Here is a 16,815-nt window from a genome sequence, read left to right as displayed (position 1 = left end):
GTACTTAATTGATGGTACATTTTCAACAATGTTTGTTTCTCTGTTTCCTTCTAGCTACAAGTGGAGTTGGCATATGTCTTAATAATATGAGTCAGAAGGGGAAGGTTCAAATGAACACAGCATTTTTTTCCCCCATCTGGATAACGATAATTCTCACAATGGTGTTCTGTAGGCACCACAAAATCTGGAAATGATTCTCCAATCGTCAAAGAAAGATTGCATTTTAACTGTGTGGAATGAAACGGTTTATATTTGGGAAGAAATTTTGCCTCTACACAGTCCTCCTCACTTGAGAACTGGGCCACCATGAACGAGTCCCTTATCTCTGTTTTCAGCTCCTCATCCACTAAACAGGAATGGTATTGTTTGCTTACTTATAGAACTGTTTGTGGGGTGCAGGTTGTGAGACATCTTACAAATAAGTGCACCCGGGAGATGCGAGATGTAGTTAAATGCATCCTTAACTGCTTTGCAGAACTTGTTTCCAGGACTCTGACTTCTCCCCCCGGTGGACTGTGAGCATCACGGGGGCACGGGTCTGATCTGTGTCCAAGACCTGGCGTGGAAAAACACCTGCTCAGTGACTCTCTTGGACGGAGGTGCTACTCTGATGTAAGGCCGCTGGATTGTAATTCCAACCCTGTGATCAACCCTGGGGTGACCAAACGAATCCCGGCGGAAGGAAATCTAATAGATATAGAAGCTATTACTCCGTAGTTCGTGCTAGTATCTCCAAATTTTAAACATTTTTACTTTTTTCACTTATTGAGACACGGTTTCGTTAAATTGCCAGGTTGGCCTCGAACTTGGCGACCTTCCTGCCTCAGTCTCCCCGGTAGCTGGGGCTTGTGCCACAGCGCATGGCAAACTTGAATGTTTTCCTTTTTCTACTTATATTTTAAACACGCCTAAAGCTACACGCAGTGTGGCTTCTTGACTTTCCTTCGTGATTGGCTGCAGATCACCTTTCCGTGATTGGCTACGACATCTGCCGGTTTCTTTTCCCTGATACGACAGGGGAAATGGGGGAAAAAAAAAAAGAGGGTCTTAAAAACCTCGCCGTTTTATTGGCTCGAGTAGGTACAGACGGCGGGGGCCCTAGGCTTTCAAATTTATGATTGGTTCTTATATCCGCCAGTCATGTTGCTGGAAATCCCGTCCAATTATCTTGTTCGTACTATACCCTCTCTGCCCGATTGGCTGGGAGGTGCAGGTTGGAAGGATCCTCATTGGTCCAAGAGCTCCAGCTTGTGAACCCTCCCCTCTCCCGGTTGCTGTGGTTGCAGGCCCGGCCCGCCTGCTCGCTCGCTGACAGCGAGACTTAGGGCGGAGGGAACTGGGTCCGTTGGTCGGTCGGGAACGAGGCTCCAGCGGCCAGGCCCGTGCGGAGCCGTTACCATGGCAGCCGCCGCCGGGGGCGCGGACGACGGTCCGCGCTCGGGCCGCTCGAGCTCGGATGGCGAGTGCGCGGTGGCGCCGGAGCCGCTGACGGAAGCCGAGGGCCTCTTCTCCTTCGCCGACTTCGGGTCTGCACTGGGCGGCGGCGCGGGCCTCCCAGGCCTCCCGGGCCGGGCGTCCGACGGGGCCCAGTCCCCGCTGCGCTACCTCCACGTCCTGTGGCAGCAGGACGCGGAGCCACGCGATGAGCTGCGCTGCAAGATCCCCGCCGGCCGGCTCAGGCGCGCCGCCAGGCCCCACCGCCGGCTCGGGCCCACCGGCAAGGAGGTGCACGGTGAGCGGCGCGAGCGGCGCTAGCGGCCGGCTCTGCCCAGCCGCTCGTCGCGGGGGACCTGGCGCGAGTTACTGGCCCCTTAGAACCGACCTCCGACTCCCCCTTTCCGGCAGCTTGGAGTCCTCCGACGGCTGGCTTAGAGCCCAGGGTGACCCTTCGGTCTCCTTTCAGTGATAATAATTAGTATAGCTGCTAAGGACTTTTTCTAAAAAAAGTCTTCCTGCTCGGAGCCGGTCTCTCCAGACTCCCCGCACTTTATAATTCCTGAGAAGAGATTTTCCACGACTGCGGGTTTTATTAGTAGATAATAATACGGGATTCTGAGAATACTTTCATCATCAGAGAGAGGGGAGGCTAGAGCCTATAGCTAGGTTGTACCTGCTTGCTTAAGTGCACAGACTCCTCTACCACACTCAGCCTTTTGGGGAAACTACAGGCGTTTCCAGCCCCGGTTTTCCATGTGTAAAATGGGTATAATACCTGCTTTACAGGAATGTTGCAAGAGCCAAGTAAGGTACCGAATGTCTTGAGGCAGGCTGTCTACCACTGAGTACATCCTGGCTCCTAAATCCTATATTTTGTGTGTGTGTGTTTGGTGCTGGGGATTGAACGCAGGGCCTTGTGCATGTGAGGCAAGCACTCTACCAACTGAGCTATATCCCCAGCCCTAAATCCTCTGACCATTTGACTTTCTTATCTTCATAATGAGATGTATTAGATCAGATATACTCTCTTGACTGATTCTTTGTAATCCTCACTAGAACTCTTTGAGAAACAGAAATTGTGACCATTTTAGTGATGAGGATCAGAGAAATTGTCTTCCTCCAGGTCACGTAGAAAGTGCATGTGCTGATATTAGAACCCAGGTCAATCACACTGAAAACTCCCGCTCTCAGATGTCTACCATATTGTCTTCTACCTTTTATGAATGACACTGAAACCAGGTCCTGAGATAGTAATAATATCGATATTTAGGATCTCCTCAAACAAATTATGATTAACCCATTTGTTGGTGTTGTGAAAATTAAAGTGCGGGACATGGTGGTGCTCACCTATAATCCCAGTGACATGGAGTCTGAGGCAAGAGAATTGCAAGTTCGAGGCCGGCCTTAGCAACTTAGCCAGGCCCTAACCAACCCAGTGAGACCCTGTCTTAAAATAAAAAAATAGGGGCTGGGGTTGTGGCTCAGTGGTAGAGTGCTCGCCTAGCACGTGCAAGGCCCTGGGTTTGATCCTCAGCACCACATAAAATAAAATGAAGATTATCGTGTCCAACTACAACTAAAAAATAAATATTTTAAAAATAAAATAAAATAAAAATAAAAAATAAAAGGGGGCTGGGAATGTGGCCCAGTGGTTAAGTGCTTCTAGGTTCCATCCCTGGTACCAAAAAAAAAAAGGAGCTATATATATTATGAGGTACTACATGGATGTAAGGATTTGTTATATCTGAGTTGCAATTTTTCGATCATTTCTCTGATGATGAAGGCATTGATTTCTATTAGCTCTAATATAGAAGTAGTATCATTAAAGGGGAGTATGTTTCCATTTGGAATTACCAAATTTAGGTAAGTCATTGGGAATGACCTGTTTGGGGAGGGGAATAGAAGATGATTGGTATAGTCAGTTCCCAAGAACTTCCATGTAAATCACCTCATTTTGCATTTGCAGCCATTTTGAGCTGGCAGGGCAACTCACCCTTGTTTTTCAGATGATAGAATGAGGAAAGGCCGTGGGGTGTTAACCAGCTCACTCAAGGTCAAACCCAAAAGTCAGAATTGCTACACAAAGTGGCCTTTGCTGTGGCTGAGGTGCGGTTCAAGTTTCTCCTTGTTCCCCGTGTGGTGTTGTGTACCCTGGCACCTTTACTTCCTTTTTTTTTTCCTTTTTGTTACTAGGGATTGAACTCAGGGGCCCTTAACCACTGGGCCACACACCCAGCCTTTTTTATATTTTATTTAGAGACAGGGTCTTTCTGAGTTACTTAGGGTTTCACTAAATTGCTGAGGCTGGCTTTGAACTCGAGATCCTCCTGCCTTAGCCTCCTGAGCTTCTGGAATTACAGGCATGCGCCACTGTGCCTGGCTGTTTCCTTTAGATACTGTGGTGGTTAAAGGGTGAATTAAGGAGGAATAGAACTAGTAAGCCCTCCTTGTAAGTCATGACTTTTTTTTTTTAATGGGCATTTCTTATTCTCGTCACAGCTTTGAAGAGACTGAGGGACTCTGCCAATGCCAACGATGTGGAAACAGGTGAGTGTGTGCTGTGGGTCCAGCTCCAGGGACCTGTGGGCTGCTGGGGAGGGGAAGGGCCAGGAATCAAAACCTGGGAAGACGCCGCCAGTTGGCCTGTTATTCGTTCTCTGGCTTTGTAGTCATTTTGAAGAAAGTAAGACAGCTTAAGTACTCACTCCCCTTGCTCCTTGTCACCTGGAACCGCCTGATCATGGCATCTTGGACCTGTGGGTCCCCTGTTGCTGGGGACCATGTCTGCTTTTGCACCCAGCACAACTCTCAGCAAGAGCTTTTGAACTTCAGGCTAATAGGAGTGAACTTACCTGCCAGGTGCCATCTGCCACCTCCAGCTGCTCCATGAGACTCTGGTCCTCAGATCAACTTGTGTGGTTGACAAGGCGTGGGCAGGGCCCTCACAGGACTCAGGGGACTGCTCTCCTGCATTCACTAGGTGGTGGCGGCAGCAGCAGCAGCGTGGAAGGCATCTAGACAGCTTCTAGGACAAAAGAAGTTAACTGTGTCCACTGGCTTAATTCTCCCTGTGAGTCAGGGGAAAGTGGTGCATTAGTTTTCTATCTGCTTTAACAGAGTACCCAAATGTAGTGGCTTAAGCCACATGAATGTATTTTCATGTAACTCCATAGGTCAGCAGTCCAACAGGGTCTCACTGACCAGGCTAAAATCTGGTGCCAGCTGGGCTGCATCTCTTTCCAGAGGTTCTGGGGAAAACGTGTTTCGCTGACTTTTCCAGCTCCTGGGGCCCCCTACAGTCCTTGCTTTGAAGTCTCTTCTACTGTCTCCAACTCCAGCTAAGAAGAGTCCTTCTAACCCTGCAGGTTCTCTGATGCTTGAAGCAGGGGAAGATTCTGATTTTAAGGACTCACAGGTGATTAGATTAGACCTGGATAATCCAAGATAATCCCTGCATCTCAAGGTCCTCAGCCTTGGTCAAATATGCAAAGTCCTTTTGGACACCTAACATCTACAAATTCTAAGAATTAGAATGGGGCATCTTGGGGGACCATTATTCTGCACATCATTCTGCTTTGGTGGTAGGATGCTGTGGTCAGCAGCTCAACTGTGAGCACCAATGACGAACTGTGGGTCACAGGCGCCCACTCGAAGCAGGGGTGAGGGCAGGTGTTGCCCGATGGGCTTCAGACTCTCCCCTTGCTTCTGGCACAGCAGTGGTCGGCAGGTCTAGCAACTGGAGGGGTTTCAACTCTCTTCACTTTGGTCTTTTTTCCATGAACTTTAATATTTTGGAATATTCAAGCAGCAACCTAAGATAGTTCCTCAATGAAAAACAGTAACCATTGTGTTTTTAATATCTCCAGTGTATGACCAGAGAATGTTTAATAACACTCACCTCCCACAGAAAGTTCAGTCTATCTTAAATCAGGTGGTTTTAGTACTTTGATAGAAATTCTGTAATTTTCCATTCAGAGCCTGTTAGATTTACCTGAAGGACTCAATGGTGTTTTTCACCATTACTTTTTTTTTTCTGGTACCAGGGATTAAACCCAGGGGCACTCAACCACTGAGCCACATCCCCAGCCCCCACCCTTCTTTTTAGTTGTAGACAGACACAATACCACAATACCTTTATTTTATTTATTTATTTTTATGTGGTGCTGAGGATTGAATCCAGCGCCTCACACGTGCTAGGCAAACGCTCCACCACTGAGCTACAATCCCAGCCTTTTTTTTTTTTTTTTTTAATATCGTATTTAGAGACAGGGTCTTGCTAAGTTGCTTAGGGCCTTGCTAAATTGCTGAGACTGGATTTGAACTTGTGACTCTCCTGCCTCAGCCTCTGGGCTGGGATTACCGTTTGCACCACTGTGCCTGGCTCACCATCATTTTCATGGCATTTATGGTGAGCATTTCTGTTCGTTCTGAACATGTTGGGTTTTATAAGATTTAACAATTATAATGAACATACAGTTTATATCCTGTTGTTATTGTCAAGTCATAAATGATTTTCTATGAGTTCCTGATCACTTAAAGTATGTTGAGGATGAAAATAACAGCTGCACTTAAAATGTTTCGGAAGTTATAAAAACATACAAGAAAAATATCCATACTGTTAGCAATGGATCTGATTGCTGTTCACTTTTTTTATAATTTTTCTTTTTTCATATATATATTTTGTTAGTTGTAGATGGACACACAATATCTTTATTTATTTTTATGTGGTGCTGAGGATCAAACCCAGTGCCACACACACATGCAAGGCAGATGCTTTACATAAGCTATAGCCCCAGCCCTGCTGTTCATTTTTTTTTAATATCTTTATTTTGCTTATTTATTTTTATGTGGTGCTGAGGATCGAACCCAGGGTCTCACACGTGCGAGGTGAGTGCTCTACTGCAGAGCCACAACCCCAGCAGTGTGTGCGCGTGCATACACACACACACACACACACACACACCGTGTTCATTTTTTATGGTGGCCAGGATTGTGGCTCAGGTAGAGCGCTTGCCTAGCACATGTGAGGCACTGGGTTCAATCCTCAGCACAACATAAAAATAAATAATAAAATACAGGTATTGTGTCCAACTACAACTAAAAAAATAAATAATAAATAAAAATATTTTGTTGGTATCTGTCCAGTCCCTTTTCCTGTGCATAGAAATTTTCTTTTTGGGGGCTGGGGATGTGGCTCAAGTGGTAGTATGCCCGCCTGGCATGCGCAAGGCACTGGGTTCGATCCTCAACACCAGATAAAAATAAAATATTGTGTCCACCTAAAACTAAAAAAAAAAAAAATTTTCTTTACGGGTTTAAAACGGCTATGTACACTTTTTTGTAGCCCACATAATATTTTGTATATTATAAACATAGTCTGTGTAACCATTTGTTTTATCAAAATGCAAATATCTAACCAGGTGTAGTCACACACACCTGTAATCCCAATACTTAGGAGGCTGAGGCAAGAGGGCTGCAAGTTCAGGGCCAGCCTCAGATATTTTAGCAAGGCCCTAAGCACTGTCTGGAGGGACCCCAGCGCTGCTGTCCCCCCGCTGGAGACTGAAGCTCAGCTAATACTGCTGCTGTCCCCTTCCTCCCCACCCTGGTGGTGTCAGTGCAGCAGCTGCTGGAAGATGGCACCGATCCCTGTGCAGCTGACGACAAGGGCCGCACGGCTCTCCACTTTGCCTCCTGTAACGGCAACGACCAGATTGGTGAGTCCTGGGAGGGCCTGGGACTGGGCAGTGGGGGGAGCTGCCGCCTGCACAGCGGGGCTACAGGGAGAACCGGACAGGAAGGAACCTGGCACCACAGCCCCCTGCCCCTTCACCTGTGGAACCAGCACTGCCAGATGGGGAAGGACCATGAGTGACTCTGAGGGAGGAGTCCACTGGCGGGGACAGAGCCCTAGACAACTGGCAGCTTTCCTCAGGGAGGTAGCAGGACGGCTGTTTTTGGTTTTAAATGTGGCGCAGCTTCAAACAGTGAACCGTGCCGTGTCCACCCCTGTCCATTCATCAGCTGTCTCAGCTCCTGGCAGCCCCACACCCTGTCTAGATCCCACCAGGCTCTCACCCTGTCTAGACCCCGTTCCCTGCCGTCTGGGCTGGGCTGCTTTTGAATTTCACATGAACAGAAGCACACAGCGGGCCCTCCTCTGGACACACCCTCAATCAAAGTTACATGGGGCGGTTCATCCAGGCACAAATGTTGTGCGGGTCAGTAACTTGTCCTTTCTTGTTCTGGTTACTACCTGGCTGTGTGCTCTTCCCCAGTTCACCTGTCTGTTGATGGACATGTGCATGGTTCCCAGGTCTGGGCTAGAGAATAAAGCTGCCGCAGACATTCTCGGACTTGCATTCGCTGCTTGACTCTGCGGGGTGCAAGCCCTGGAGAGGGAGTGGAAGCACCAGGGTGGACGTACCAAACTCTTCCCTAAAGTGGACGTCCCAGCCCCCCTTCCCCTCCTGCCAGCAGTGTCCCACATTGTCTCCCTCCCTCCCCATGCTTACTGCCAGTTCTTTTTAAATTTTAACAGCTCACAGTGGTTTAATTTGCATTTCCCTGCTGACCAGTGATATCGAGCACCTCCTTATGTATCTACTGGCCATTTGTAGGTCCTCTCATGTGAAGCATCTGTTCAAGTATTTTTGTCTATTTTCTAAACAAGTTTAGACATTTTTTTTTAAAGAGAGAGAGAATATTTTAATATTTATTTTTTAGTTATCGGCGGACACAACATCTTTGTTTGTATGTGGTGCTGAGGATCGAACCCGGGCTGCACGCATGCCAGGCGAGCGCGCTGCCTCTTGAGCCACATCCCCAGCCCCAAGTTTAGACATTTTTATGTGAAATTTTATTCTCGGCATTTTTAAAAAATGATTATAATTTTATTTTAAAAATTTTAGGCATTCTTTATATATTCTAGGTATGTATCCACTATTAGTGCCCTTCTCTCTTGAGTTTATCTTTCCCTTCTATGAGTGGTATCTTTTTTGGGGGGATGGGTAGATATTAGGATTGAACCCAGGTGCTTTATCACCAAGTTATATCCCTAGCACTTTTTACTGTTTATTTTGAGATAGGGTCTCCCTAAGTTGGAGAGGCTAGCCTTGAACTTGTGATCCTCCTGCCTCAGCCTCCCAAGTTTCTAGGAACACAAGCATGCACATAGCACATACCACTACCTACAGAGCTATATCCCCAGCCATGAGTGGTATCTTTTTTTTTTAATATTTTATTTTATTAGTTTTTGACGGACACAACATCTTTGTTTATATGTGGTGCTGAGGATAGAACCTGGGCCGCACGCATGCCAGGCGAGCGAGCTACCTCTTGAGCCACATCCCCAGCCCTGAGTGGTATCTTTTAATGAACACAAGTTCTTAATTTTAACGAATCTAGTTGATCAATCTTTTGTTTTTTTATGTTTAGTATTTTTGTGATTTTTACAAAATCTTAGCCTATCCCAGGGTCATGAAGATATTCCCTGGTTTTCTTCTAGAAGCCAGGCTATTCCACCTCTCACAGTTAGGTCTGTGGTACCTCTGGAATTAGTTTTTGTGTATGGTGTGAGGCTCAGTCCAGTGCTCCCGCACAGTGTCCTGGACCCAGTTGACCTTCCTGAGTATCCAGTAGGGTAACTGGCAAACCCTGGCAATACCACAGGCACCCCTGAGGTGACCCAAGACTGTCAAGAGGGGATGTCATTTACTGAGTTCAGCATCCTCAGTTGGCCTATTTCTCACTGTGGCACTTGGTCAAGGGAGGAGAAGAAAATGACGTGGGCAGCCTTCTCTAGTAACTTCCTGACCCCTAAAAATAGCCCCCTTGCGGGGTTGGAGATATGGCTCAAGCGGTAGCGTGCTTGTTTGGCATGCGTGCGGCCCGGGTTCAATCCTCAGCACCACATACCAACAAAGTTGTTGTGTCTGCCGATAACTAAAAAAATAAATAAATATTTAAAAAAAAAAAAAATCCCCCTTGCACCTGTGTGTGCTAAGGGGCCCTCCTGGGATCTTGAATTCCCGGATCTGAGGGTCCTGCACGTGAACCCCATTGAGTGGTGATAAAATGAATGAATGAAACAACATAGGGAACCGGGTTTACAAATTCAGCATCCCGCACTGAGCGAGACTCAGCCAGCCGAGGGGACTGGTCCGGGGCGGAGAAGCCGCTGACAGCTCCCTGGGTTTTCCTGTTTCTAGTGCAGCTGCTCCTGGACCACGGGGCCGACCCCAACCAGCGAGACGGGCTGGGAAACACGCCGCTGCACCTGGGTAAGTCCTCAAGTGTTTTCAAGACACCTGTATTAAAATACATCCTACTGTCACGTGTAACTAAGAAGAAGAACAATAAAGACCCTATGTAGCACAGACATGCTCCTGAGATGGAGGGTCTGGGGTCCTGCTGGCTCCCAGCATCAGGGGACAACCTGAGCGTCCAGGCCCCACTTCCCAGCAGCCTGTCTTCCGTAGACCATCCAGTCCCTCTGCAGTTGGCGGTGCCCTTGGCAGAGCCCATGTAGCAGCCTTGACCTGCCAGCAGCACCTGTGGGAGTGTCGGGAGGCCTTGGCCTCGCTCTGGCCTTGCTGCTGACTTGTGGCTTGTGAGGCCTCAGTTTCCCCAGCCGCACAGGGAGGGAGGTGGGCTGGATTGCCGAGTGCTGCCTGTCGGCTGCCCTGGGGACACCTCGTGGGAGCTACAGCTTGGCACAGGCTCACTTGGAGCCACAGCTCTGACCCCTGCACTCAGTGCTCCCGCTCTGACGTCTCTGTTCCTCCTCAGCGGCCTGCACCAACCATGTCCCTGTCATCACCACACTGCTACGAGGAGGTATGTGGTCCCCTCTCCTGCCCCTCCTCCCTCACCCTCACCCCCAGTGTGCTCACCTCTGCCTCTCCCCCCAGGAGCCCGTGTGGATGCCCTGGACCGAGCTGGCCGCACGCCCCTGCACCTGGCCAAGTCGAAGCTGAACATCCTACAGGAGGGCCATTCCCAGTGCCTGGAGGCTGTGCGGCTGGAGGTGAAGCAGGTGAGCCTGGCCTCCTGTGCTGAGTCCAAGGCCCTGCGCAAGCCCTGTGCAAGGCCTTGCTCGCCACAGACACCCTGCCTCTGGCCTCCGGGCCCCTGATCATCTCGAGTTAGCCCCAGAAGGCTCCTGCTCTGCTGTGCCTTTGGCAGCAGAACCCAGGTCGGGGGTGCCAGGTGGCTCAGCCGGCCCCCCTCTTCCAGATCATCCACATGCTGAGGGAGTACCTGGATCGCCTGGGGCGGCACGAACAGCGGGAGCGGCTGGACGACCTCTGCACCCGCCTCCAGATGACGAGCACCAAAGAGCAGGTGAGCACCCTTAGTGGTCCAGCCGGGTGTGACAGCCTTGACGCCAGTCCAGCCCTAGTCCAGCCCTGCTCCAAGGCCGCCAGACCCTCGTATCAGAGAGAGGCTATGCCTGTGGTCACAGCCTGCCATGCCCCTCCCAGCCTCGTCCCCTTCCTTTGAAGGTACAATGGCTGGGATGTGTTCCCCAGCCATGCTCTTGGTGGCAGCCTGAGGCCACCTAGTGTCAAGGATCAAGCCCTTGGTAAATTATTCCATAGTCAAGAGAAGCCTCCAGGTGCCCTGGGAGGAAAGGCATGCCCGGGGCGGAGCCTGTGGTACGGGGAGGCCAGGGAGCCTGGCACCTGGACCAGAGCCTGGGTCTCCTCCTACAGGTGGATGAAGTGACCGACCTCCTGGCCAGCTTCACCTCCCTCAGTTTGCAGATGCAGAACATGGAGAGGAGGTAGCGAGGGAGGCCCCCGCTTCCTGCTCTGCCACTGCCCCCCGCCCCTCTGATCTCTCATTACAAAGAAAAGCCGGGTTTCTGGGACTTTGAGCTACACTTCTCTGGTGAGGACCTTGCCCTCGCCCTCAGAGGCCAGGGGCAGAAATGTTCTCCCCACCACCTCAGAACTGCTCCCAACCATAGTCTCTGTCCCATCTCTGCGGGCCGGGACCACAGCCCCTAGCTACTGCTCCAGCTCCCACAGCACCAGCCAGCTCTGCAGCCACACGCACACGCTGGCCCTTCGTGCTGTCCTGGTGGGCCTCACGCATCCCAGGGCCTCCCGGGGCCCTGTCCGGCCCTGAGGCCGAGCCTTCTCTATGCACCTTCCCAGCCTCGGGCTTGTTGCCGTTAGCTGACTTGGGGCAGGCACCCTCAGGCACCCCCGGCCAGCAGGCTCCATGGGGGCCCTTGTCTGTCCCTGTACCTTTTTCTGGTGCTTAGGCTTAGGCTCATCCCAACTTTCAAGGAGACAGTGCAGGGAGTTCTCTGGTTGGAACAGAGGGTTGGTGACATCCAACAAGGTTAGGAAGGACCCTGCCGAACCCAGAGCAAAAAATCTCCACTCCTTGCCCTCTCGGTCACTGAAACACCAGGAAGGTAAGACGGCTCTGCAGCCTGGTTGTCCTAAGCTGATGGTAACCCAAGGTGCCCAGGCCTCAGGTCAGGAGCCTGCAGACAGGTTTCGTGGGTGCAATGAAGTCCAGGGTCTTTACCGAGAGCAGTGATCCCAGACCACCCAGGTGGGCCGGGTACCATCACAGAGACCCTTGGAAGAGGGAAGCAGGAGGTGAGAGCAAGTGGGTGTGCTGACGGAAGCAGGACGTTGAAGAGGGAAGGAGTCGAGAAGGAGTCACAAGCCAAGGAATGCAGGCCACCTCCAGAAGCCATGGACTGTCCCCCAGACTTCCAGAAGGATGGCGCTGCTGACACCTGGACTTTAATTCAGTGAGACTGATTTTAGATTCCAGCCTCCAGAACTATAAGAGAATAAATTTGCATTCTTTGCTCAGTGTGTGTGACTTGCTGCGGGGTCCCGGCACACCAGTGCTGTAGGCTGTAGCCGAGGCTCGGCAAACCCCAGAGGCCTTCATCCTCCAGGCCCCACCCCACTGTGGACAGGCGCAGGCAGGGCCCCTCAAGGCAGGGATCTGCTGTAAGGAAACCAAAGACCCCTTGGCCTGCCCCCTCCAAGGAGGCATTTGGCCACAACTTCAGATGATCAGGCCACAGCTCGTCTGGCCTGCCCACTTGCCCTCTTGCCAGATTAGAAGCCCTGACGACTTTCAGAGGCCCCAGCTTGGTGTGCTTCAGGTCTGAATTGAACTCTAGGACTCAGCTGCTCCTCAGACCCTGGAGAAAAGGGGTGTGAGGTACTGGCCAAGCCCAGGGTTGCCCCCAGCAAGCTGTGGGAGGAGAAGCCAAAGCCCGTGTTGGCAAGGCCAGGGAGTCGGGGTGCTGCGGTCCCCAGGGGGGGAGGGGGAACACTAGGTTTCCATGGATCTCAGGCTGCTGCGAGCACAGTGCGAATCCAGGGGTCAAGTTGTGGTGGGAGTGGCCTTTCTCCCTTCTACATTCAGGTGACACTCTGCAGTGAGCTTGCCTTTTTCCAGGGGCTCCCCTTGGACCTTGGCCATGGCTCAGGGTGGGCAGGGCAAGAGGGAGTGGACCTCGATCAGCGGGGCCCTTTCTTGGTCCCAGCTTCTCTAGGCCTCCTCCCCCCAGGCTGACCATTCCACAGAGTTGAAGCACAAAGGCCGCTGAACTTCAGGTGCAGGAGTTCAGTTAGGGGGCCCTTAGGAAGGCACAAGCCCTCCTGTAGGCTGGGCAGACAGGCCTGAGACCAGTGACACCACCTTGTACCTGCAGAGTCGCGTGTGCTAGGACCGCGAGACTGCCCCAGGAGACTGGGCACGTTCCCAGGACAGCCTGACTGACCCCTCACAGTCCTGGGCCCTGACAAGCCAGGCCCAGCAGGGACACCAGGGCAGACCTCCTGCTGCATCTTCCACCCGGAGCCCCAGGCGGCGGAGAGCCAAGGCAACACCTGTCATTGTCCCACCCCTTCCAGCCACACGCCATGCAGACGGTGACAGAGGGCCTGATAAGTCAGTCATTAAACACTCACCAGCCAGCTGACCAGCCTTGCCAGAAATATCCCAGCCAGGATATTTCCGATAACTTCAAATCTGTCTGAAAAACCAGCCAGATGAAGTCGGCTCCAGACACTGGAGTGAGTCAGAAAACACCCAAGTGGTCCCGAGTGCTGGGCAGGGCGGGCAGGAGAGCAGGCGGCCGGCGGAGGGTGTCCTCAGAGTTAGTTGGTGGCCAGCTCTGCAGCTGCTGCCCTCATGGCAGTGGGTGGAGCAGAAAGGAGCTCCGCAGCAGCTGAGCCCCCTCCGGTGAAGACTGCCTCACACGCCCTGGGTCACCCGTGTGAGCCCTGTGTCCTAGCTGGCCTTGCTCCAGGTGGCCTTGCTGCCGCTTAGAGGGAAGCAGGTTTGCCAGGGTCACCCCACCAGGTTGCTGGAGCTAGAACCTGATCCACCCCGAAGTCCCCACTGTTTCCACCATGTTGGCCTCTAGCGCCCTCTCACACGCAGGGGACATTTGCTCACATGCAGGGTGACGTTTGTTGAGTTACTCTGCCCTTTATCCAAGCCCTTTGGCTTAATATTTGCAATAAGATGTTGTCACTATTTTATGTATCCTCCATCTTGGAAGAGAGAGAGAAAGGAACTGGCTTGAGGTCAGGCAGAGGTGCCGGGCCGGGTTGAGCATTCCTTCTGCCAGGTTTCCAAATCCCAGGGTCCCCAGTGCTTCTGGGACATACTTGGTGGGGACTGTTGGACTGTGCTAAGTGAATCCCTGTCTCTGTGATCATTCCGTGTTCCCAGACAGGGAGGGTCTGACCCTTCCCTGAGCACATGACACCCCATACTCAGGGGACAAGGCAGGCACCTTGTCACCTAGGGAAAGAGGATGATATGAGGTGATGGAGCTGGGCTGGATCTGGAGTGGTCCCTGATGATCTTTGGTAGGTGGGAGAAGGGACAGTCTGAGCCAGGCCTAGGTACCCAGTAGGCTGAGAGGCTGGCTAGGTCCTGAGGTCTGAAGTTTCCCCACAGGCAAAAAGCAGATAAGGCAAGCTGTCACCTCCACCCTGGGGGCTAGATGCATCCTTACCCCAGAGCAGGTACCCAATGCTCCAGCTCTGGCTGTGACCTCAGTCTGAGGTAAAGCCCCCCCTTGAGAAAGTCCTCCCCACCAGAACAGTCTGCTCCCCAGACCGCATCAGACATGGAGTCCACCCTGGGGTAAGGAGGCCGATGATGTCTGGGGTAATCCCAACAAAGTCCCTCACCAGGCCTGGGGTACACACCTATAACCCCAGTGGCTCTGGAGGCTGGGGCAGGGGGATTGTGAGTTCAAAGCCAGCCTCGGTAACTTAGCAAGGCTGAGCAACTCAGGGAGACCCTGTCTCTAAACAAAATATTAAAAAGGGGCTGGGATGTGGCTCAGTGGTTTAAGTGCCCCTGGGTTCACATCCCAGTACCCCCCCCCAAAAAAAAAAAATCCCTCGCTCTGGATATTACAGCCCCTAGCTCCCATGCTAGCCCCGAAGCTCACACTGGACCTTGGGGCCTGCAAGAAGATGTGACCAGCTTCTTTAAGTAGAAAACAGGCCGGGCAGGTAGGTAAAGGGGGCTGGTAAAGGGGTCTTGCCTGGCACCCCAAATGAGGACTCCAGGACTCTCTTGTGCTGTGCCCACAGAGCAGTCACTCTGACCCATGTGAACTTGGCAAATTTCTGTGGCTTTGGAAGCCCAGGAGGTTGGTCCATGTCACACAGGCATTTGGGGGTAGATCTGCCCAGTGGGCAGAGGCGATGGGTTGAATCTCCTCAGTTGGACTCAAGGGCCTCCATGGGATAAGGATGAACAGACAGGGAGCCCCCAGGTGAAGGATCCCCAGCGCCTCTGATAAGACTCTGCTCAGTCAGAGCTCAATTCTGCAGGTCACTGAGACCCAGGGAAGTCATAGCTAGAAAGTGCAGAAGCCAGGATCCCAACAGAGCATGGCTCCAAAGCCAGTGCTTCCCCCACACGGTCCTGGCTCTGAGCTGGCCTCCCAGGCCCAGGTTCCCTGAGCCAGAGTTTCCCAGCATCACGACCACCAGAGGACCTCAGAGCACCTAGAGGCACTCCACCCTGGTGCTGGCTCCCTTTCTCCTGCTGCAGCCTCACCCCCACTACACAGGCCACTTAACTTGGTACCAAGCAAATGCCTCAGGCTGGGCATGTGGCCCTCGCCTGGAATCCCAGCTACTTGGGTGGCTGAGGCAGGAGAATCCCAAGTTCAAGGCTAAGTTGGCAACTTATGGAGACCCTGTTGCAAAATAAAATATAAAAGACCTGGGGATGTGGTCCCCTGCCTGTGCCTCAAGTGTCACCCAGGCATTTTGGACTCATCCTTGTTTCCTAAGAAAGGAACTGACCTTGAGGACTCCTGAACCAGGCTCCCAGTAGCCAGCAGCCCCCCCCACACACACCCATGGCCCTCCTTGCACCTCACCTGTGGCTGGAGGGGAGACCTGTGGGCCTGGGCTTCTCTGGAGGCCGAGATCCCCTCCCCGTGGTGTCCCACTTCCTTCATGCCTCCAGGGAGCGGCTCTTCTGGGTTTTCATAGAGTTCTGTTCAGGACTTGCCCTTCCTTCACAGCTGATTTGAATGTAGTTTTCCATTTCTATTTATTTGCACAATTAAAATTAAAAATTAAATATTAGCTGGGTGCGTGGCACACACGGGCAATCTCAGTGGCTCAGGAGGCTGAGACAGAGGATCGTGAGTTGTTCAAAGACCAGCTTCAGCAACGGCCAGGCGCTAAGCAACTCAGTGAGACCCTGTCTCTAAGTAAAACACAAAACAGGGCTGGAGATGCGGCTCAGTGGTTGAGGGCCCCTGAGTTCAATATCCAGTGCCCAAAAAAAAGCTCAGCCCAACAGCTGGAGTCCTTAAACCAGAAACAGCTTCACCTGTGCTTCGCCTGCCCCCCACCCACACCATTCTGCATGCAGCCAGCGGCTCACAAATGAGGCCTTCATCAGGGCTGAGGCACTGCTGTTCATTAATGGAGAACTTCAGGGTGGTTAATTGGTATTTGTTTCCCAGGTCCACGCCTCCAGGCTAATAAATGGCCCTGTTCCTGCCAGCCACAGCAGGGCTGCTTAACAAGGCTGTTCCAGGGCCCTCCCCTTACCTGCCCTAGCCAGGGTCAAGGGTAGCCCTGCCATGGTCGCTACACGGGGGGGGGGGGGGGGGGGCTCTTCTGCCACTGCACCCCTTAAAGATCATCCCCCAAGTCAAACAAACCTAAGTTAAAACCCCAGCCCCACCATCCTGGCTCTTTCAGAGTCTCAGTTTCTCTGTCTTCAAATTCTAAGACAGATGAGACCCAAGTTCAGGGCTACACATAGGCCTCACACCTGGTAAGTATGCACACAGATACCCCTGGCATGTCACCCAGGCCCCTGGGTCTCCTCTTGTCC

General features: G+C 52.0%; 1 protein-coding gene and 1 long non-coding RNA gene across 6 annotated transcripts; one reads left to right on the top strand and one right to left on the bottom strand.

Moving 5' to 3' along the window:
- Positions 1-1,274: 1,274 nt before the first annotated feature.
- Ankrd54 (ankyrin repeat domain 54) lies at positions 1,275-12,278 on the top strand. 5 transcript variants are annotated; one of them, XM_046429665.2, is made up of 9 exons: positions 1,275-1,732; positions 3,937-3,984; positions 4,803-4,852; positions 7,061-7,154; positions 9,653-9,719; positions 10,228-10,275; positions 10,350-10,474; positions 10,675-10,782; positions 11,154-12,278. In XM_046429665.2, the coding sequence occupies exons 1-9, from the start codon at positions 1,399-1,401 to the stop codon at positions 11,159-11,161; spliced, it is 882 nt and encodes a 293-aa protein (XP_046285621.1). In that variant the 5' UTR covers positions 1,275-1,398; the 3' UTR covers positions 11,162-12,278. The 5 variants fall into 5 exon arrangements, with proteins under 5 accessions (XP_046285621.1, XP_046285622.1, XP_046285619.1 ...); XM_046429663.2 differs by having other exon boundaries at positions 1,281-1,732; positions 9,648-9,719; XM_046429666.2 differs by lacking the exon at positions 4,803-4,852 and having other exon boundaries at positions 1,278-1,732; positions 7,056-7,154.
- On the bottom strand, positions 3,732-16,321 carry LOC124083098 (uncharacterized). The gene is made up of 3 exons (XR_009225407.1): positions 15,842-16,321; positions 4,290-4,462; positions 3,732-4,027 (listed from the first exon to the last, which is right to left on the bottom strand). It is a non-coding gene; the product is annotated as an uncharacterized LOC124083098 (long non-coding RNA).
- Between the last annotated feature and the right edge of the window lie 494 nt (positions 16,322-16,815).

This window comes from Marmota monax, unplaced genomic scaffold (assembly GCF_021218885.2).
Source record: "Marmota monax isolate L192 unplaced genomic scaffold, Marmota_monax_Labrador192_F-V1.1 WCK01_AAM20220418_F8-fsc00051, whole genome shotgun sequence".
Taxonomy (NCBI): Eukaryota; Metazoa; Chordata; class Mammalia; order Rodentia; family Sciuridae; genus Marmota; species Marmota monax.
This window is presented reverse-complemented; position numbering and strand designations above follow the sequence as displayed.